General features: G+C 38.9%; 1 protein-coding gene across 2 annotated transcripts in view; it reads left to right on the plus strand.

The window, feature by feature from the left end:
- Lsm12a (LSM12 homolog a) overlaps positions 1–24,204 on the plus strand; it is a 70,807-nt gene that overhangs the window by 17,846 nt on the left and 28,757 nt on the right. For both annotated transcript variants that reach the window (XM_071686976.1, XM_071686975.1), the window contains exon 3: positions 425–534. In XM_071686976.1, coding sequence (XP_071543077.1) covers positions 425–534 — 110 coding nt within the window. The remainder of the gene's footprint in view (positions 1–424; positions 535–24,204) is intronic.

Consider the following 24,204-nt stretch of genomic DNA (forward strand, 5'->3'; position numbering starts at 1 on the left):
AGATTCTAGTTAAAAACCCGTTTCTGACAAGGCCAGAACTGATTTTTTACTCAGTTTGTGAGAATGACAAATTTTTTCATAGCATTAAAGAATATGCATTTGATATCAAGTGGTAGCTAGGTTATATCAAGACATAAATAGTGTATACAATTGATTAGCTTATTTCTTAGGATTATTTCTTATTGATTCATCACTTAATATATATACATAGTATTGTACATATTCTATTTATCTGATAGTCATTTAATTGTGGTATACTTTAATTATGGTTAAGGATGAAAGGAATTGAAAGTTTCTTAGTAAAGCTTTGTTTTTGTTTTTTTAACTCATTCTTGTGGAAATCTATTTGTTGTTGAAATGAGTATTGGAGTGGAAGTTAAACTCTTCATACAGAACTCAGTTAAATGGGTTTCTTTGTTTGCAGCTTAAAAGTCGTGCAAAGAGAAGCATAGAAGAAAAACAGCGGTTAATCCAGGCTATGCAGTCTGGGGTCTCTCCAGATGGCCAGAAGCTGTTCCTAACTATCTGTAAAACGTAAGATTGCTAATGTTAAGACACATTATATTTATTAAGAACAATGTGCTGTCATAGATTGTGTCTGATTATGCTATTTGAACCAAAATTATAAGCTAGCCCAAAAGAAAGTGACAAATTTTAGTATGAAAAAATGCACCTTGCTAACTCTGTGTCGTTGAATGTGAAAAATGTTTAACTCTACATCAAGATATTAACCATCGAGAGAATCTTACAGTTCAGGAGTTAACTTTTCTCACCACCACAAGCTTTTCAGTTCAGGATTTCCTTACACCTTAATATGCAGTTGAAGTATTGAAAATGTTACATTGAATTTATAGTACTAATGGCCTCCAAAGAGTTCTTTTATATCCCTCACATATCACCTTTTTCTGGAGACTTGCAGGAAATTGTAGGACACTGTAATTTGTATTTCATGCCAAAACAAGGCAAGCATAATGAAGGGAAAAAGATAGTTAAGTGTACCCCTAAACCTCCACAAATGAATATTGTTTATGGCATTTGTATTGTGTAAAGGAAGATTACCATACACCACATGCCCTTGCCCACCACTTTTAAATGGAGAACATTGGTATGAACGGTGAAAGCAGGGTAATCTGTAATTGCTGTCTGCATATAATGCAGATTGGGCACAGTGATTATTTACCATATACTGCTTAATCTGTGAAGAGCGTACAGCATTTTTTTTATGTGAACTGATTTGTCTTTGAGGGTATTTCTGATTCATTTATTCTTTAACTGAGATGGATTTTATTGAGATCTGTAGTCTAATCAGGATATTAGCTTGCATCAGAACATATGCCTGCTACTTTGCCATTATATACATTATTAATCCATATTGACTGAAAATTTATATAGTATAAATGATGAAAAAAGAAATGTTTAAACAGTTTCTAGAAAAAGACTGATAAATGTATTCAACTTCAGTTCTTTCATATTTGAAATATGTAAGGGCCACTTGTATTTCTGTATTTTGCTTTGGCCTGTTAATGATTAAGCTTTTTGATGCAGAGCTTTCAGGCAGCTTTCAGGCATTCTCAAAATGTTTTGGTGCTGATATCCACAATACTTTGTGAAGTCCTTCAAACACTGACTGTGTTTAAGCAAAAGGTGAATAAGATTATTTTGAGTTCAGGAGAGATTCGAGAACATTTGTATCATATGAATGTTTTAAAGAATAAAGAGATAAGAAAAATACCTTAGAGACTATAATGATTTTTACCAGTCTGCAGGGGTTTGAATTTTAGTTTCATGTCCACCTGTGTCCTTAATTAAGACGTATACTGAGTTCCATGTCTCCTTCTCCCACTTATTGAGTTCTCTGTCCAGTTCTGTATAGAATCCTTTCCAATACCATTAGATATGGGGAATGTCAGCACTGACACGGATGTCTTCAAGTGTTTAGAAACCACAACTACCAGCTTTTCAAAAGTGTGTAGTATTACACTTCTAACATTTTTAAGTGTACCATTGGATCATGTGAATAATTTTGGTGCTGTAAACAGTGTGGTTTTGTGCAGATTCTGGATCGCTTTCTTGATTATCCATCTATGACAAGCCTACTGAAAGATTGCACCCTAAACTTAAAAAAGTACACAATTTTTTATTGTTTTAACACCTGGACCCCATTTGCTGGGCTCCTGGAACATCAAAGCTATGCTGCATTTGGTAGTAGAGAAATGATGTACTCCTCTGTAAGATTGTATTCCCTTTTGTGCACTGACAGTGATACATTCTCATTGAAGGTGACATTTCATATTTATCATAACCCCTTACAGATGGAGTTTAGTTATGCCTATAGCCATTCATATTGATATTTTTATGTACATAATTGCCTTAGGACCTCTTTCTAAGAAAGGGTCCTTGTGTTACCCTGGACCTCTCTCCAAGAGTTCCTGCAGCTTCAAGGCAGCACTGCTTCCAGTAGCAGGGAGATGATGGACTCCTTTCAAGTAAAAAGTTCTCTCATTCTTTTGAAAGGAAGTATGTGATAGTGTTTCATGTACATACTTTATGACAGTAAAATGTCTTTCCACCAGGCATTCAAGATAGCTAAATTACATGCCATCAACCCCAGATGGCTCTTGGATTTAATTTTCCAACACATGAGTTTTCTAGACACAAATTCTTTTACAAAGTGTTTGTCATGTGTCTTAATTGAAAGTTCCAGGTGATTCCCCTAGTGTTCCTGTTTTTCATATACCCCACCTTACAAATTAGTAGTGTTTAGGGACAGTGGTTTAAAAGGGCATTTCTTGCCAATTATCCATATCATTTTCTCATGCTTGGGAAATGGCAATTTACCATTCGTAATACTGTGATAATTTCCCACTATGGCCAAGATTTTGGATGAATTTCTTGCTTTCATCCAGTATAAACATCAGTTTGTCATCAAATTGAGCTGTTGTGCATGTACTTAATAGGCTCAAGAAATCAGTTTTTGACTGACTGACTTTTCTGTGCACAGACAGAGCAGGATGGAGTATACATTACCTTCTAACCCAGCCCCTTGATTTACCTGTTTTGGACAGGTATATTCTCCTGTGTGGCAAATTAGCATAAAGTTATGGTACTGCCTTGTAGTGGTAGGTTTAAGTAATAGGTTGAATCTTGATTCATATTGTCTTTGAATGGTTTAGCAGTAGATAATTCATATGTGGTAGTTTTGGGGGCCCTTATATGCTGTAAATTTCTGGGCTCAGTATGTGATTTATGACCCAAAACAATCTTGGCAGGTGTCATGTGCTAATTAACTCTCAGCTCATCCTGTCTCAGCATAGCAAGTGCTTCAAGTAAATAATTCTGAATGCCATTTACCCATCAAATTTAGTTCTATTTATTGGGATTTGCATATCAGTTAATGTGAGGAGTGAGAATGTGGTGATGTATTTCTTTCTGTAGATATGGAATTTCACTTTTTAACATCCCTGTTTCTCTTTTCCTCCTTTTTTTTCATCTTCCACAACTTTCCTTATGTATACTTGTTTTGCTCATTACTACAAATCCTGTACTACATTACTCTTGATTATATTTCACTCAGGAAAGAAGATTTCCAATTCTGCCTTGGTGGAATCTGAGGTGATTATATTTCGCTCAGGAAAGAAGATTTCCAGTTCTACCTTGGTGGAATCTAAAGAATATTCCTTTGTCTGATAGATGATTCTTTTTCATGATAGGTAAATGGGATGGGAAGATCTGTCTCCTCCTTCTCCCAGAGCAAGTATCAAAGGAAGATTTTCTTAAAGAGCTAAGAGCATTAAAAGAATTTGAAAATAATTTTCATCAGATCCAAGGCAAGCCAAAGATCCCACCAAGTAGTATTTAAACTCACCAGGCAGCTTCAGCACGACCTGTTCAACCTCTCCATGATGAAAGCAAGGTTCAGTCACATGGCCTTCCATCTCAGCAAATGCTTTATAAAGGTGCATGCTGAGTTAACCATAAATTGTGGCTATTAAACAGTGCAGATGGTTTTTTTAACAACTGTGTATTATTACTCATAGAAATTGATTATCAGTTACACTGTGGTGGGCACAGAAAATGCTTAATATTTTATTGACTTTGAAAATATGTAAATTGAATCTAGTATTAGTTTCATTAGATGTGTTACCTGTACATGATCCTAGGCAGATAATGATGTGCTTTTGCAACAGGTTTATTAAAAGAACACCGTAGAGGTTTCAGAGCCTGTACATCAGTAGCAACACCATTCACTTAAGATGGTTCAGGAGTTGACAGTGTTACTCAAGAGAAGCATGGAAAGTGATTTTGAAGGCTTTTCAGCTAGATTTCAGACTAATGTAGATCTACTAAATGTAATGATGAAGTTGGTTTTTCATAATTTACGATGATTAAGAGCCCCCTTGCTGAAATAAAGGAAAATCCAAAGTACAAGACTTTTTGATAATTATGATTCTGGTATTATTGACATTAATAATGATAAGTAATGAGACTGGTAATTCATAATTTTATTATCGCTCAGAGTAGTGGGAATGATGATGGGTATAATGTTGGAAGAATTACTGATGATATTAGCAATTAATGATAGTAATAAGATAACATTGATAAGCATAACACTGAAAAAGTAATTATAACATTGATAAATGATAAGCATAACACCAAAAAAGTAAATCCATCCACTTGTAGTTGATCATCAATAAGGAGAAACAGTAGAGATATTACCCTAGTCCAATTTATTTCATAGTAAAAAATTTATTTATTTTATTTTGCTTTGTCGCTGTCTCCCGCAATAGTGAGGTAACGCAAGGAAACAGACGAAAGAATGGCCCAACTCACCCACATACACATGTATATACATACACGTCCACACACGCAAATATACATACCTATACATCTCAGCGTATACATATATATACACACACAGACATATACATATATACACATGTACATAATTCATACTGTCTTCCTTTATTCATTCCCATGGCCACCCTGCCACACATGAAATAACAACCCCCTCCCCCCCTCATGTGCGCGAGGTAGTGCTAGGAAAAGATAACAAAGGCCACATTCGTTCACACTCAGTCTCTAGCTGTCATGTAATAATGCACAGAAAGCACAGCTCCCTTTCCACATCCAGGCCCCATAGAACTTTCCATGGTTTACCCCAGACGCTTCACATTCCCTGGTTCAATCCATTGACAGCACGTTGACCCCAGTTTACCACATCGTTCCAATTCACTCTGTTCCTTGCAAGCCTTTCACCCTCCTGCATGTTCAGGCCCCGATCACTCAAAATCTTTTTCACTCCATCTTTCCACCTCCAATTTGGTCTTCCACTTCTCTCATTCCCTCCACCTCTGACATGTATATCCTCTTGGTCAATCTTTCCTCACTCATTCTCTCCATGTGACCAAACCATTTCAAAACACCCTCTTCTGCTCTCTCAACCACACTCTTTTTATTACCACACGTCTCTCTTACCCTATTATTACTTACTCGATCAAACCACCTCACACCACGTATTGTCCTCAAACATCTCATTTTCAGCACATCCTCCCTCCTCTGCACAACTCTATCTATAGCCCACACCTCGCAACCACATAACATTGTTAGAACCACTATTCCTTGAAACATACCCATTTTTGCTTTCCGAGATAATGTTCTCAACTTCCACACATTCTTCAACGCTCTCAGAACTTTCGGCCCCTCCCCAACCCTATGATTCACTTCTGCTTCCATGGTTTCATTCGCTGCCAAATCCACTCCCAGATATCTAAAACACTTCACTGCCTCCAGCTTTTCTCCATTCTAACTTACCTCCCAATTGACTTGTCCCTCAACCCTACTGTACCTAATAACCTTGCTCTTATTCACATTTACTCTCAGCTTTCTTCTTTCACACACTTTACCAAACTCAGTCACCAGCTTCTGCAGTTTCTCACACGAATCAGCCACCAGCGCTGTATCACCAGTGAACAGCAACTGACTCACTTCCCAAGTTCCCTCATCCACAACAGCCAGCATACTTGCCCCTCTTTCCAAAACTCTTGCACTCACCTCCCTAACAACCCCATCCATAAACAAATTAAACAACCATGGAGACATCACACACCCCTGCCGCAAACCTACATTCACTGAGAACCAATCACTTTCCTCTCTTCCTACATGTACATATGCCTTACATCCTCGATAAAAACTTCTAACTGCTTCTAACAACTTGCCTCCCACACCATATATTCTTAATACCTTCCACAGAGCATCTCTATCAACTCTATCATAAGCCTTCTCCAGATCCATAAATGCTACATACAAATCCATTTGCTTTTCTAAGTGTTTCTCTCATACATTCTTCAAAGCAAACACCTGATCCACACATCCTCTAACACTTCTGAAACCACACTGCTCTTCCCCAATCTGATGCTCTGTACATGCCTTCACCCTCTTAATCAATACCCTCCCATATAATTTCCCAGGAATACTCAACAAACTTATACCTCTGTAATTTGAGCACTCACTTTTATCCCCTTTGCCTTTGTACAATGGCACTATCCAAGCATTCTGCCAATCCTCAGGCACCTCACCATGAGTCATACATACATTAAATAACCTTACCAACCAGTCAACAATACAGTCACCCCTTTTTTTAATAGATTTCACTGCAATACCATCCAAACCCGCTGCCTTGCCGGCTTTCATCTTCCGCAAAGCTTTTACTACCTCTTCTCTGTTTACCAAATCATTCTCCCTAACCCTCTCACTTTGCACACCACCTCGACCAAAACACCCTATATCTGCCACTCTGTCATCAAACACATTCAACAAACCTTCAAAATACTCAGTCCATCTCCTTCTCACATCACCACTACTTGTTATCGCCTCCCCATTACCCCCCTTCACTGACGTTCCCATTTGTTCCCTTGTCTTATGCACTTTATTTACATCCTTCCAAAACATCTCTTTTATCCTCCCTAAAATTTAACGATACTCTCTCACCCCAACTCTCATTTGCCCTCTTTTCACCTCTTGCACCTTTCTCTGGACCTCCTGCCTCTTTCTTTTATACATCTCCCAGTCATTTGCATTATTTCCCTGCAAAAATCGTCCACATGCCTCTCTCTTCTCTTTCTCTAATAATTTTATTTCTTCCTCCCACCACTCACTACCCTTTCAAATCTGCCCACCTCCCACGCTTTTCATGCCACAAGCATATTTTGCGCAAGCCATAACTGTTTCCCTAAATACATCCCATTCCTCCCCCACTCCCCTTACATCCTTTGTTCTCAGCTTTTTCCATTCTGTTCTCAGTCTCTCCTGGTACTTCCTCACACAAGTCTCCTTCCCAAGCTCACTTACTCTCACCACTCTTTTCACCCCAACATTCTCTCTTCTTTTCTGAAAACCTCTACTAATCTTCACCTTCGCCTCCACAAGATAATGATCAGACATCTCTCCAGTTGCACCTCTCAGCATATTAACATCCAAAAGTCACTCTTTCACTTGCCTATCAATTAACACATAATCAAGTAACGGTCTCTGGCCATCTCTCCTACTTACATACGTATACTTATGTATATCTCTCTTTTTAAACCAGGTATTCCCAATCACCAGTCCTTTTTCAGCACATAAATCTACATACTCTTCACCATTTCCATTTACAACTCTGAACACCCCATGTACACCAATTATTCCCTCAACTGCCATAGTACTCACCTTTGCATTCAAATCACCCATCACTATAACCCAGTCTCGTGCATCAAAACTACTAACTCACTCACTCAGCTGCTCCCAGAACACTTGCCTCTCATGATCTTTCTTCTCATGCCCAGGTGCATAGGCACCAATAATCACCCATCTCTCTCCATCCACTTTCAGTTTTACCCATATCAATCGAGAGTTTATTTTCTTACACTCTGTCACATACCCCCAACACTCCTGTTTCAGGAGTAGTGCTACTCCTTCCCTCACTCTTGTCCTCTCACTAACCCATGACTTTACTCCCAAGACATTCCCAAACCACTCTTCCCCTTTACCCTTAAGCTTCATTTCACTCAGAGCCAAAACATCCAGGTTCCTTTCCTCAAACATACTACCTATCTCTCCTTTTTTCTCATCTTGGTTACATCCACACACATTTATATTCCCCAACCTGAGTCTTCGAGGAGGATGAGCACTCCCCGCATGACTCTTTCTTCTGTTTCCCCTTTTAGAAAGTTAAAAATAAAGCCAATTATATTTACAGTGTACACAGTATCTCAGGAAATTTGTAGTATTGTTTATTTTCTGTGAGTTTGGAAGAGTGTGCAAAAGAGGAACTTGAGAGTGAATATTAATAAAAGGAAGGTTTATATATTTAATTAATCGGAGGTAAAGGCTTATTAAGGATGGGTCACAGAGAAAATTGGAGGAAGTGACATGCTTTAGATACCTGGGAGTGGACATGGCAATGAATGGAACCATGGAAGCAGAAGTGAATCATTGGGTGGGTGAGGGGGCGAATGTTCTGGGAGCTCTGAAGAGTGTGTGCAAAGGGACTTTGTTCTCTGGAAGGCCAAAAATAGGTATATTTGGAGATATTGTAGTTCCAGTAATATTATATGAAAGTGAGGAATGTGCTATAGATAAGACTGTGTGAAGGAAAATGGATTAATTGGAAATTAAATGTTTTGAAGAGAATATATGGTGTGAGCTGGTTTAATCAAGTAAACAATGAAATGGTAATAAAAGAATATGGTTTACATGATAAAGACAGATAACAGGAGGCCTGATTGGCCCACAACTGGGTTGTCTGGTAAAAAAAAAGGGGTGGGGGGTTAACTTGACATGAAAATGTAATTATGCTCAGTAGTTTTTTAAGCTATCACCAAATCCCTGCTGCTGCATAGTAGCCTTTGACTGTCCTCGTAATCAGTGTTTTTTATACAGTTTATTTCTGGCATTTTTCTCAGAGTCTACTTGAATTTAAATAATATTTGTCAAAATGACTTTTGAAGGTATTTATAGTCTTAGCATTCACTGTCTGATAGTAAGATATTCTAGTGCTTAAAACCTATAGGAAAAAAGGCTTTTCCCATGTCCATACTGCATCTTTCAGCTTTGAGTTTTATTCCATTTGTCCTGGTAACCCTATTTTCATGTGTTTTTAAAAGATGTTTGTGATTTACGTTGTATTTTAAAAAGATGTTTGTGATTTACATTATCGAATTTGTTCAGAATTTTGAACACCTGCCACGAAGTCTACATTTTTAAGTGAGGAGAAATTCAATCATTTTAGCCTCTCTTCATATGCCAGATTTCAAAGGGATGAGATTAGTTTTGTTATATGTCTTTTTACTTGCTCTAACTTTTCCTCATCTTTTTATAGTTTGAGGACCGAAACTTGAGTGCATATTCAAGACATAGTCTCACTAGAGAATTGTAAAGCGTGAGAATTGTTTCTGTTGTCTTGTAATCTATGTTCTTGGCTATGAAAACTAACATTTACTTGCCTTTTTTACTTGTTGCTTGACACTTTTTAGTGTACTTCAGATTGTTACCCCAAGGTTCTTTTCTTCATTTACTTTAGTTAGAGACTTTCCAGATAGTTTATAGTTGTAACATATGTTCTTGTGGATGAAAGAGCCTGGGAAGTGAGCCAGTTGTTGTTCAGTGATGATACAGCTCTAGTGGCTTATTTGTGTGAGAAACTGCAGAGGTTAGTGGCCGAGTTTGGAAAAGTGTGTGAAAGGAGAAAGTTAAGAATAAATGTGAATAAGAGCAAGGTTACTAGGTTCAGTAAGGTCGAGGGACAAGTTAATTGGGATGTAAGTTTGAATGGAGAAAAATTGGAAGAATTGAAGTGTTTTAGATATCTGGGAGTGAACTTAACAGTGGATGGAACCATGGAAGTGGATGTAAGTCACAGGGTGGGGGAGGGGGCAAAGGTTCTGGGAATGATGAAGAATGTGAGGAAGGAGAGAACATTATTTTAGAGAGCAAAAATGGGTATTTTTGAAGGAATAGTAGCTCCAACAATGTCATGTGTAATGCACCAAAACCAAAGCTCCCTTTCCACATCCAGGCCCCACAAAACTTTCCATAGTTTACCCCAGATGCTTCACATGCCCTGGTTCAATCCATTGACAGCACGTCGACCCCAGTATACCTCATCATTCCGGTTCACTGTATTCCTTGCATGCCTTTCACCCTCCTGTATGTTCAGGTCCCGATCGCTCAAAATCTTTTTCACTTCATCCTTCCACCTCCAATTTGGTCTCCAACTTCTCCTCGTTCCCTCCACCTCTGACACATATATCCTCTTTGTCAATTTTTCCCCACTCATTTTCTCCATGTTTTTCTCCATGTGACCAAACTATTTCAATACACCCTCTTTTGCTCTCTCAACCTCACTTTCATTACTTACCCTTTCATTACTTACTCGATCAATCCACCTCACACCACATATGGTCCTCAAACATTTCATTTCCATCACATCCTCCCTCCTCCACAGAACACTATCTATAGCCCATGCCTCACAACCATATAACATTGTTGGAACCACAATTTCTTCAAACATACCCATTTTTGCTCTCCGAGATAATGTTCTTGCTCCAAACATTCTTCAACGCTTTCAGAACCTTTGCCCCCTCCCCCACCCTGTGACTCATTTCATCTAACATGATTCCATCCACTGCTAAATCCACTCCCCGATATCCAAAACACTTCACTTCCTCCAGTTTTTCTCCATTCAGACTTATCTCCCAGTTACCTTGTCCCTCAACCCTACTGAACCTAATTACCTTTCTCTTATTCACATATAGTCCCAACTCCCCCCTTTCACACACTTTACCAAACTTAGTCACCAACCTTTGCAGTTTCTCACCCGAATCAGCCAACAGCGCTGTATCATCAGCGAACAACTAATGACTCACTTCCCAAGCCCTCTCTTTCACAACAGACTGCATACTTGCCCCTCTCTCCAAAACTCCTGCATTCACTTCCCTAACTAACCTCATCCATAAACAAATTAAACAACCATGGAGACATCACACACCCGTGCCGCAAACCATCTTACTGGGAACCAATCACTTTCCTCTCTTCCTACTCATACACATGCCTTACATCCTTGGTAAAAACTTTTCACTGTTTCTAGCAACTTACCTCCGTCACCACACACTCCCAACACCATCCACAAAGCATCTCTGTCACCCCAATCATGTGCCTTTTCCAGATCCATAAATGTCACATACAAATCCATCTGTTTTTCGAAGTATTTCTCACATACATTCTTCAAAGCAAACACCTGATCCTCACATCCTCTACCACTTCTGAAACCACACTGCTCTTCCCCAATCTGACGTTCCATACATGCCTTTACCCTCTCAGTCAACACCCTCCGACACAACCTCCCAGGAACACTCAACAAACCTATATCTCTGTAATTCGAGCACTCGCCTTTATCCCTTTTGCTCCAGTACAATGGCACTATTCATGCATTCTGCCAATCCTCAGGCACTTCACCATTCACCATTGAATGTCTTTACCAACCAATCAACAATACAGTCACCCCCTTCTTTCATAGATTCCACTGCAACACCTGTCCCCTGGGATAGGGGAGAATGAATACTTCCCATGTATTCCCTGCGTGTCGTAGAAGGCGACTAAAGGAGGAGGTAGCAGAGGGCAGGAAATCCTTTCCTCCCGTTTTGTTACTTTTCCAAAAAAAGAACAGAGAATGGGGCCAAGTGAGGATATTCCATCTAAGGCTAAGTCCTCTGTTCTCAATGATACCTCGCAAATGTGGGATATAGCGAATATGTATGCAAGAGTTTAGGAGAGAGGGGCAAGTATGCAGTCTGTTCTGGATGAGAGTGCTTCGTAAGTGAGTCAGTTGTTCGCTGATGATACAGTGCTGGTGGCTGATTCGGATGAGAAACTGCAGAATTTGGTGACTGAGTTTGGTAAAGTGTGTGAAAGAAGAAAGTTGAGAGTAAATGTGAATAAGAGCAAGGTTATTAGGTTCAGTAGGGTTGAGGGACAAGTCAAAAGGGAGATAAGTTTGATTGGAGAAAAACTGGAGGAAGTGAAGTGTTTTAGATATCTGGGAGTGGATTTAGCGGTGGATGGAACCATGCAAGCGGAAGTGAGTCGCAGGGTTGGGGAGGGGGTGAAGGTTCTGGGAGCGTTGAAGAATGTGTGGAAGGCAAGAGTGTTATCTCGGAGAGCAAAAATGGGTATGTTTGAAGAAATAGTTGTTCCAACAATGTTATGTGGTCGCAAGGCATGGGCTATAGATAGGGTTGTGCAGAGGAGGGTGGATGTGTTGGAAATGAGACATTTAAGGACAATATGCGGTGTGAGGTGGTCTGATCGAGTAAGTAATTAAAGAGCAAGAGAGATGTGTGGTAATAAAAAGAGTGTGGTTGAGAGAGCAGAAGAGGGTGTATTGAAATGGTTAGGTCACATGGAGAGAATGAGTGAGGAAAGGTTGACAAAGAGGATTGTCCAAAACATGTTTACCAAATGGTGTCCTAGCTTCATCTCTTCGATGTATATCAACTGACTGTTATATTTCTCTCTTGTGTCTCCCCTGATGATGTGATTATTACACGAAAGTGTACCTGGGAACTTTTCGTGTTTCATTTTCCTCGTGGACTCATAGGAATATCTTGGTCATGCGCAAAATTGTGATCCTTTCCAATATATATACATATATGTATGTATGTATATGTGCAGATGTTGGCGTTTATGTACATATTTGTGTATATGAGTGGATGGGCCATTCTTCATCTGTTTCCGGGTACTACCTCGCTGACAGCGGGAAGCAGCAATTTTGTACTGCTCCAAGTGTATAGTTTTCGTATGAGGTCTGCCGCCTTTTAAAGATTTATATGGATGATGCACATAGTGTAATCATAGTGCAAGCATAAGTGTCTTTGATGCTTATGCATTGTTGGAACACAGACACTTTAAGGATGATGCCATATGTGTCATTGGAATGCCAGAATTTCACCTGTACTGTTACATATATTCAGCAGCATATCATCTGCATATGCCCTGCATAACTGTACCTCTTTTGTGGGTAGATTTGACATCTCATGCTCTTGTTTATTTATCTGGACCAAGTAAAACTAAGGTTTCACATACACATACTAGAGTTAGGATGAGTGTTTTGCACACCATACATCTGCTGTTATTACAAAAGTTTTCACCCTTTCATGATGCTAATCCTGTCATTCTTACTGTTCATCAATTCCATAGATTTAGATTTGTTTGAAAATGATAAAGCTTCCTCATTCAAACCAATGTTTCAGTGTGATGGCTCATCTGTATTGAAATAAAGAACTTTGCTTTACCACTTGAGGTTGATGATAAAAATGCTTTCCTGTACTTGGTGATTTTACTGAATAATTGAATAATGTTAATGGGTAATTATATGCTGCAGTTTTGGACCCTATCTGTGGCTGGTTCATTTCAAAATAATGAAGAAATATTGATCTATTTAAGAATGCTATTTCACTATTGCTACTATTGACTAATGTCATATGGTATTGTAATGTTTCACTTTTGTTATTACAGTATAGATTTTTTCCATAATGTATTTCCTTGATGGAAAATAGACTTGTATGTAAGGTTCACTGAAGCAAGAAAATAAACACCTGAAAGAAAAATGGAAAAAAATAAAGGTAGTTGAAAAAACCTTTTTCTTATAATGATGGAACCCAAAATTATAGTCACTGTAAATGATGAATGATGAAATCAAATTATAAATAGTTTCTTGGATAGATTGAAGTAGTTGGTAGGAGCATAAGACAGGAGCATCAGGTAGAAGTAGTGGGTAGGAACATGAGGTTGGAGCATCAGTTAGAAGCATCAGGTTAGAACATTAGGTATACATATTAGGTGGAAATAGTAAAAACATTAGTTAAGAGCCTCTGAAAACACTTTGCCAGAGTTGCCTTCTGCCAGTTGCCCGTTAAGGAAGGTTGAAGCACTTAAAGCTAAGCAGCACTGGAGGTCCACCAGTTACGTAGACTTAAGCCAATGCCACCCCTTTGAGGGAATTCCTGAAGGGAACAGGCATCAGAGATGTAGATTGATTAATAGTTGCTCGTTTTTACAAAGGATTGATCCATCGTTGTATTGAATACTGCTTTCACAAGGGTTTGACATCATCTCTGCTAGGCTAACTCCAAAACTTGACCCACTTGCCCCACACTGCAATGTTGGTTCACTGTCCATCATCTGTAGGTAATACTTTGGTTTCTGCTCTGCCGCCACCACCACCATCACTAGCTAGACCATGCAATACTTGGCAAGCTGCTACTTTACCTGATTACTGTGTGACCATGGGCAACCCAAGGGTGGGCTGTTTTGATAACTGTTTCTTTCCTTATACCTTGAAACTTTGGAACTCTCTACACGCTTGTCTTTTCCAATAGATATGACCTGGCAATTTTTAGAAGGCACACTTTTCACTTCTTCCATAATTTATAAATACTTTCCCTTGTCCCTTCTTTTTCTCCTTCATTAACCTTTCCATATATCATTTAAGGCCTGGCCTTGATGTGACTAGTGCCTCCAACTTAAAAAAAAAGTTATAAAGATGTAAGCAAATCATGGGAAAAAATATCTTTTGAGGGCATGTAAATTTTAGAGCATTGTAAGACTATACACAAGTGGGAACTGTTGCAAGAAAGATGGAAAATATTTAAAGGGTTTTACCCCATTTTCTCATTTTCATAAATTTTTGACCAAGGTGAGAAAGTGCTCTTTGTACAGGTTGCCTTAGAAGTTTGTAGCATTGCAAGAGTAGGTAAGTGAAGTAATATCAGGGAGTCAAAATTTATTCCTTTCACAAAGGACAGGATGGAAAAACTTCCCTCTGCAGAGGGTAGAAATAAAAGAAAGTTAAGATTGATATTTTTTTTGTGGAAATGAATAGCATACTGATTACAAAATGTAAACTTTTTAAATGCCTTGGTTATACCACTAATGTAAGGCTTAACAGTGCTGCCTGGTGTTTGAATGTTCCATTTTTCTTGTTTCTGTTCTATCGGTGCAAAATCTTTCTTGTTAGCACATGTTAGTTCAGTAAATTTTTGCTTTTGTGAGATTAATGATATTTTGAACAAAAACTTGATGTAAACTCCAAATAAGTTTACTTTCCATGGCAGCTCCATGCCATGCTCTGCTCCTCCTACTGACATACATGGCATAAGTGAATCCATTAGCTCCCCTTTTTCTTTTATGTTGATGATATATACAGCCTTTGACAGCTTTCTGTTACCATGCCAACAAAACTGATCTTAAAGGCACCAAATTTTGATAGGGATCTACAGCAAACTTATGTGAAGTGGATAAAAGCTAGGGCCCACAGCAAAAGGGTTAACCCTTTCGCGGTGCAATTCCTCAGAAATTAATCTTTCTGGTGTGCAAAATAAAAGGAAATCTAATTTTTTTTTCTGCATAGAATGTATCAACATTGTATATTACTGATGAAAGTACTTTCCACTATGTTGGTGTAGAAGGATTTAGAGTGGACTAGGGAGGGCTTAAGCTGACTGAACAGATGCTCCTTGCTTATGTAAGTGTATGAAGATTTTTTTTTCTAGGTTTTATTTCATTCCACATGCACCTAATTACATATCGAGCTGTGATATTTTTTAGGTGTAATTTTACACTTACAATACATATTACTGTACTTGACTGGGCTGTAGCCACACATTTCCATTTACCTAGCTAGACCCCAGCCCCACATTTGCGTGTACCTGGCTGGATACTTGTGCCACACTTCTAAGTACATAACTGAACCCCAGCCACATCTGTATATGTGACTGGATACCAGCTCCAAACTTTCATGTACATTCATGCCCCCCCCCCATTTCTTTGTAATGAAAGAAGTGTAATGAAAATAAAATTTGTACTTGGAGAAAGGTATGAAAAATAACACATTCAAGAGATGGCTGAAATATTGTCCCTATTCAGCAAAAAGTGAAAAATTGATTTTCATAATCAAGAAAATATGAAAAATCTTTCTTAATAGACTGTAAAAAATTTGGTACTCTTAAAGGAAAAATAAGAATAAACTTTTCTGCTCACAAGAAAACGGATGTATCCATTCATTTTTAATTCAATTTTTATTTTTCATTCATTCATTTTTAATTCAATTCTCTATTTTTCTCTTGAACATCACAACTGTGCTTGCCTGAATACAAAATTGTGGTTTTTGAAGACAAAACTATGGAATGCTGGGATGAAGAGAATGGTGAGAGTAAGTGAGAGGAGACTTGTGTGAGGAAGTACCAGGAGAGACTTGAGTGCAGAATGGAAAAAGGTTAGAGCAAAGGATGTATGGTGAGTGGGGAAGGAATGGGATGCATTTAGGGAAGTAGTGATGGCTTGCGCAAAATATGCTTGTGGTACGAGAAGCGTGGGAGGTGGGCAGATTAGAAGGGGTAGTGAGCGGTGGGATAAAGAAGTAAGATTATTAGTGAAAGAGAGGAAAGAGGCTTTTCAACAAGTTTTGCAGGGAAACAGTGCAAATGACTGGGAGAAGTATAAAAGAAAGAGGCAGGAGGTCAAGAGAAAGGTGCAAGAGGTGAAAAAGAGGGCAAATGAGAGTTGGGGTGAGAGAGTATCATTAAATTTTAGGGAGAATAAAAATTTGTTTTGGAAGGAGGTAAATAAAATGCGTAAGACAAGAGAACAATTGGGAACATCGGTGAAGGGGGCTAATGGGGAGGTGATAACAAGTAGTGGTGATGTGAAAAGGAGATGGAGTGAGTATTTTGAAGGTTTTTTGAACGTGTTAGATGATAGAGTGGCAGATATCGGGTGTTTTGGTTGAGGTGCTGTGCGGGTGGTGTGAGGGTTAGGGAGAATGATTTGGTAAACAGAGAAGAGGTAGCAAAAGCTTTGCGGAAGATGAAAGCGGGCAAGGCAGCAGGTTTGGATGGTATTGCAGTGGAATTTATTAAAAAAAGGGGGTGACTGTGTTGTTGACTGGTTGGTAAGGATATTTGATGTATGTATGACTCATGGTGAGGTGCATGAGGATTGATGGAATGCATGTATAGTGCCATTGTACAAAGGCAAAGGGGATAAAGGTGAGTGCTCAAATTACAGAGTTATGAGTTTGTGGAGTATTCCTGGGAAGTTATATGGGAGGGTATTGATTGAGAGGGTGGAAGCATGTACAGAACATCTGATTGGGGAAGAGCAGTGTGGTTTCAGAAGTGGTAGATGATGTGTGGATCAGGTGTTTGCTTTGAAGAATATATGTGAGAAATACTTAGAAAAGCAAATGGATTTGTATGTAGCATTTATGGATCTGGAGAAGGCATATGATAGAGTTGATTAGAGATGCTCTGTGTAAGGTATTAAGAATATATGGTGTGGGAGGTAAGTTGCTAGATGCAGTGAAAAGTTTTTATCGAGGATGTAAGGCATGTGTACGAGTAGGAAGATAGGAAAGTGATTGGTTTCCAGTGAATGTCGGGTTGTGGCAGGGGTGTGTGATGTCTCCATGGTTGTTTAATTTGTTTATGGATGGGGTTGTTAGGGAGGTGAATGCCAGAGTTTTGGAGAGAGGGTTAATTATGCTGTCTGTTCTGGATGAGAGGGCTTGGGAAGTGAGTCAGTTGTTGTTGATGATACAGCACTGGTGGCTGATTCGGGTGAGAAACTGCAGAAGCTGGTGACTGAGTTTGGTAAAGTGTGTGAAAGAAGAAAGCTAAGAGTAAATGTGAATAAGAGCAAGGTTATTAGGTACAGTAGGGTTGAGGGACAAGTCAATTGGGAGGTAAGTTTGAATGGAGAAAAACTGGAAGAAGTGAAGTGTTTTAGATATCTGGGAGTGGATTTGGTAGTAGATGGAACCATGGAAGCGGAAGTGGGTCATGGTGGGGGAGGGGACGAAAGTTCTGGGAATGTTGAAAAATGTGTGGAAGGTGAGAATATTATCTTGGGAAAGCAAAAATGGGTATGTTTGAAGGAATAGTGGTTCCAACAATGTTATATGGTTGTGAAACATGGGATATAGACAGAGTTGTGTGGAGGAGGGTAGATGTGTTGGAAATGAGATGTTTGAGGACAATATGTAGTGTGAGGTGGTTTGATCGAGTAAGTAATGAAAGGGTAAGAGAGATGTGTGGTAATAAAAAGTATGTGGTTGAGAGAGCAGGAGTGTTTTGAAATGGTTTGGTCACATGGAGAGAATGAGAGAATGAGTAAGGAAAGATTGACCAAGAGGATATATGTGTCAGAGGTGGAGGGAATGAGGAGAAGTGGGAGACCAAATAGGAGGTGGAGACATGGAGTGAAAAAGACTTTGAGTGATCGGGGCCTGAACATGCAGGAGAGCGAAAGGCATGCAAGTAATAGAGTGAATTGGAACGATGTGGTATACCGGGGTCGACGTGCTGTCAGTGGATTGAACCAGGGCATGTGAAGCGTTTGGGGTAAACCATGGAAAGTTCTGTAGGGCCTGGATGTGGAAAACGTGCTGTGGTTTTGGTGCATTATATATGACAGCTAGAGACTGAGTGTGAACAAATGTAGCCATTGTTATCTCTTCCTAGTGCTATCTTGCGTGCATGCAGGGGGAGGGGATTGTCATTTCATGTGTGGCGGGGTGGCGACGAGAATGATTAAAGGCAGCAAGTATGAATTATGTACATGTGTATATATGTATATGTCTGTGTTTGTATGTATATGTATACATTGAAATGTATAGGTATGTATATGTGCGTGTGTGGGCGTGTATGTATATACATGTGTATGTGGGTGGGTTAGGCCTTTCTTTTGTCTGTTTCCTTGCGCTATCTCGCTAACGTGGGAAACAGCGAAAGTATAATATAATAATGTGATATCATCCTCCTCATTTCCTGAGTCCGCCTTGTTCTTCAATTATTAACCTTTTAACCTGACCAATTGTAATATTTTCATATATCATGTAAGCTTATCCCTGGGGATAGGGAAGAAAGAATACACCCCACGTATTTCTGGCGTGTCTTAGAAGGCAACTAAAAGGGGAGGGAGTGGGAGGCTGGAAATCCTGCCCTCCTGTTTTTTGATTTGCCAAAAGAAGGAACAGAGAAGGGGTCCAAGTGAGGATATTCCCCCTAAGGCTCAGTCCTCTGTTTAACGCTACCTCGCTAATTCGAGAAAAGACAAATATGTATAAAATAAAAAATCGTGTAAGCCATGATGAAAAGACATATTCTGTAGTTCTTCAGATCAGTTGTATTCCCTTTGCCTTCATGTAACAACACAGTATATACATAGACTTGGTGTAAGGTACTTGATCAGTTTCCCAAGTTTCTGTATACGCACTCTCTGATCTAAAACTATCTAGAGCAGTTTCACTTTGTCTTCTCATGATTTCACTTTCCATATCTGTTTTCTCATTTTCTCTGTGATTCAGTCCTTTGCTGCATTTTTCACTTTTGCAGTATCTTCCTCTCACTCATATGTTTTCTGCAGTCTCTTGATATTTGGCAGGTATCTAATTTTAGGCAGCAGCTGTCCAAGAAAGTACTCCTGTCCAGTTTTCAAAGTGTGTCTGTGATGCCAAAACCCATTTTAGCTGTTCCCTTTTCAGGATGGTTGGTCGTACTAATTGTATCATTCCAAGTAAACTTAATAGTGTGATTTCTGTACACATACCATATAGCTGTCTTTATATCTCATCTTCATTGTTAGATCTGCTCCTGTGGAAAGAATTAAGAACATATACATCCTCAACTCATATCCAGTATATTAAAGTGAAACATGAACTTCCATATACACGCATATTTATTTATTTACAATTACCCGTGGACTAGTTTTTTTTTTCAAAGTATTCGTGTGTTAACCAGGACCTTTCTAAAGACTTCTGCAGCCCAGACTGCTCTATACTTCCAACAGCAGGGAAATGTTGATTCCTTTGGAGTGAGATCTTTGACAGGACTTTACTCGTGATTTTACTCGTGATGAGACAGCCTTATTAAAGGAGTCTTTTCATTTGCAGTTTAATCTTGAGCAGTTGGAGTTGAGTAACATCTCTTTTTACATATTAAGTAATTATTGATACTTTTTGTATGTTGAACAGAATATTTTCAGTATTATTACTGAGATATTATTGTGAAAGAGAAAAAGCTTAAGCAGTCAATGCCATAATTGTGATGATTTAGGGAAATTACTCCACTACATCATCATCACAGTTGTGCCATGGACTTTAGCTTCATTTTTTAGAATAATTTTTAAAAATTGAAAGGATTCTGTTTAATATATTTAAAATATTAGTGAACACCTTGACAATACAGTTCCTCAGAAATGGCTCTACTCAGTCAGTACTCAGAGAATAAAAAAAAAATAAGAAAAAATTTCCCCCCAGAGTAATTTACTTTTCTCTTAGTTAGTCCGATAGGGATATTAAATGGACAGGGGTTGAGGCAGGCTGGTGGCAACTATATGATAATTACAGTATGTGTTTTTTCTGGATGTGATTTCTTGTATATGTATACCAGAGCACAGTACATGCTTTGTGGTATCTTTCCTGTCATAACTTCACACTAATGTACTCTAAACACACTATTCACATACGTATTGTTGCATATTATTTACACAGGCAGAATTTTACAATAAGTCGGTTAACAAATAACTTTTTTATCAACTAAAATGTAAGAACTAATACTACAAAAAAAATTCATTTTGAAAATAACAAAATTCTTATTACTCTTTGGTCTTTCACTTGGAGCTAAATTGAATGTAGGTACTTATGTAATGAATTTTTGAGATACTCATATTTCTTCTTAATTATCTGTACCCATAGTATGGAATGATTGCAATCTAAATGAGTTCCCATTTATACAGTTTACAAGACTGCATTGGAATTCATGAGGGCTAGTGTAAAGCTATAACCTTGAATTGATATTTTATTTTATTTTAATTAGTCGCTGTCTTCCGCGTTAGCGAGGTAGCACAAAGAAACAGATGAAAGAATGGCCTAACCCACCCACATGCATATAGATATACATAATCGCCTGCTCACACATATACGTAATTATACATTTCAACGTATACACACGTATACATACACATATATACATGTGAACTTATCCACACTTGCTGCCTTCATCCATTCCCATCGCCACCCTGCCACACATGAAATGGCACCCCCCTCCCCCCATGCACGTGCACGAGGTAGCACTAGGAGAAGACAACAAAGGCTGTCCTGTAATTCACCAAAACCACAGCTCCCTTTCCATATCCAGGCCCCACAAAACTTTTCATGGTTTACCCCAGATGCTTTACATGCCCTGGTTCAATCCATCGACAGCACGTCAACCCCAGTGTGCCATATCATTCCAATTCACTCTATTCCTTGCACGCCTTTCACCCTCATGTATGTTCAGGCCCCAATCACTCAAAATCTTTTTCACTCCATCCTTCCTCCTCCAATTTGGTCTCCCACTTCTCCTCTTTCCCTCCACCTCTGACACATATATCCTCTTTGTCAATCTTTCGTCACTCATTCTCTCCACGTGACCAAATCATTTCAATACACTATCTTCTGCTCTCTCAACCACACTCTTTTTATTACCACACATCTCTCTTACTCTTTCATTACTTTAAGTCAAACCACCTCACACCACATATTGTCCTCAAACATTTCATTTCCATCTATAGCCCATGCCTCGCTACCATATAACATTGTTGGAACCACTATTCCTTCCAACATACCTAATTTTGCTCTCTGGGATAACGTTCTTGCCTTCCACACATTCTTCAACGCTCCCAGAACCTTTGTCCCCTCCCCCACCGTGACTCACTTCTGCTTCCATGGTTCCATCTGCTGCTAAATCCACTCCCAGATATCTAAAACACTTCACTTCCTCCAGTTTTTCTCCATTCAAACTTACCTTCTATTTGACTTGTCTCTCAGCCATACTGAACTTAATAACCTTGTTCTTATTCACATTTACTCTCAACTTTCTTCTTATACGCACTTTACCAAACTCAGTCACCAACTTATGCAGTTTCTCACACAAATCAACTACCAGTGCTGTATCATCAGCAGACAAGTGACTCACTTCCCAAGCCCTCTCATCCAGAACAGATGCATACTTGCCCCTCTCTCCAAAACTTTTGCATTTCGCCTTCTAACAACCCCATTCATAAACAAATTACACAACCATGGAGACATCACGGACCCCTGCTGCAAACCAACTTTCACTGGGAACCAATCACTTTCCTCTTTCCCTACTCATACACATGCCTTACATCCTCGATAAAAACTTTTCACTGCTTCTAGCAACTTACCTCCCACACCAAATACTCTTAATACCCTCCACAAAGCATCTCTATCAACTCTTATCATATCCCTTCTCCAGATCCATGAATGCTGCATACAAATCCATCTGTTTTTCTAAGTATTTCTCACATACATTCTTCAAAGCAAACACCCAATCCACACATCCTCTGCCACTTCTGAAACCATACTGCTCCTCCCCAATCTGATGCTTTGTACATGCCTGTACCCTCTCAATCGACACCTTCCTATATAATTAAACTTTTAGTAATTTTATTCACCTCATCAACAATCATTATTGCTTTTCCTTGAACATTCTGGTTCTGGTCTAGTTTTAACTCTCCATTGTACTAATACATAATTATCTTCATATTCTACTTCTTTTGAAATTATGAAGACAAGCTTTTCTCTTCATTGATTGCCCTGTGTATCAAACATATCCTATAGTGGTTAAGTGTATGTGTACCATCATGCCAATTTGAGGTATATGCACATCTATGGAGACAAACATCAACTGGGATTTTAAATGATAGTGAAAGTCAATGAAATGTTATATAATGCCCAGAGTATCAGTCAGTATGTAGTTATCACAATTGCTGGTCCTTGAAGAAAATTTAAGTTATATCAGGTCACTAGCTACTGAAAAGCAGACTTTGTTTGTATCATGTGTGTGGAAACATATACTCAGCCCCCCTTCCCACCCATCCATCCTGGCAGTTTTGATCTGTTGTCAGCTTACTCGCCTTTTTACCCTCACATAACCGGTTATGAGATTTGCACGTGATCTTTTTTGTATTTCAATTTGTTTTATAGGGAATTTATAACATGTAGGAATATATAATAACAGTATAAGAAATATAAGCATGTATTTGAGAATCAGTAGACAATAATGTAAAGGAATCCAAAATATATGAGTTTATATTAACAGATTTAGAGGTTGAAGGCATGTACAGAGCATCAGACTGGGGAGGATCAATGTGGTGTCAGAATTGGTAGAGGATGTGTGGATCAGATGTTTGCTTTGAAAAGTGTGTGTGTAGGAAATACTTAGAAAAACATAGATTTTTATGTAGTATTTATGGATCTGGAGAAGGCAAATGTTAAGGTTCATAGAGATGGTTTGTGGAAGGTCTTAAGAGTATATGGTGTGGGAGGTAAGCTGCTAGAAGCAGTGATAATTTTTTACCAAGGAAGCAAGGCATGTGTACAGGTCAGTCTTTGGCAGGGGTGTGTGATGTCTCCATGGTTGTTTAATTTGTTTATGGATGGGAGGTAAATGCAAGAGTTTTGGAGAGGGGTGAGTATGCAGTCTGTGAGTTTGTTATTGCTTGTCGATGATACAGCACTGGTGGCAGATTCAAGAGAAAAACTGCAGAAGTTGGTGACAGTTTGGAAAAGTGTGTAAAAGGAGAAGGTTGAGAGTAAATGTGAATAAGAGCAAGGTTATTAGGGTCAGCAGGGTTGAGGAACAAGTGAGATAGGATGTAAGTTTGAATGGAGAAGAATTGGAGGAAGTGAAGAGTTTTAGATATCTGGGAGTGGACTTTGCAGTGAATGGAAGGTGAGTAACAGGATGAGGGAGGGAGTGAAGGTTCTGTGAGTGATGAAGAATGTGTAGAAAGCGAGAATGTCATCTTGGACAACAAGATGGGCATGTTTGAAGGAATAGTAGTTCCAACAATATTATGTGGTTGTGAGGCATGGGCTACAGATTGGGTTGTATGGAGGAGGGTGGATGAGTTGGAAATGAAATGTTTAAGGACAATATGTGGTGTGAGGTGGTTTGATTAAGTAATGAAAGGGTAAGAGAGGTGTGTGGTAATAAAAGAGTGTGGTTGAGAAAGCAGAAGAGGATGTGTTGAAATGGTTTGGACATATGGAGAAAATGAGTGAGGAAAGGTTGACAAAGAGGATGTATGTGTCAGATGTGGAGGGAACAG

This window comes from Panulirus ornatus, chromosome 43 (assembly GCF_036320965.1).
Source record: "Panulirus ornatus isolate Po-2019 chromosome 43, ASM3632096v1, whole genome shotgun sequence".
Taxonomy (NCBI): domain Eukaryota; kingdom Metazoa; phylum Arthropoda; class Malacostraca; order Decapoda; family Palinuridae; genus Panulirus; species Panulirus ornatus.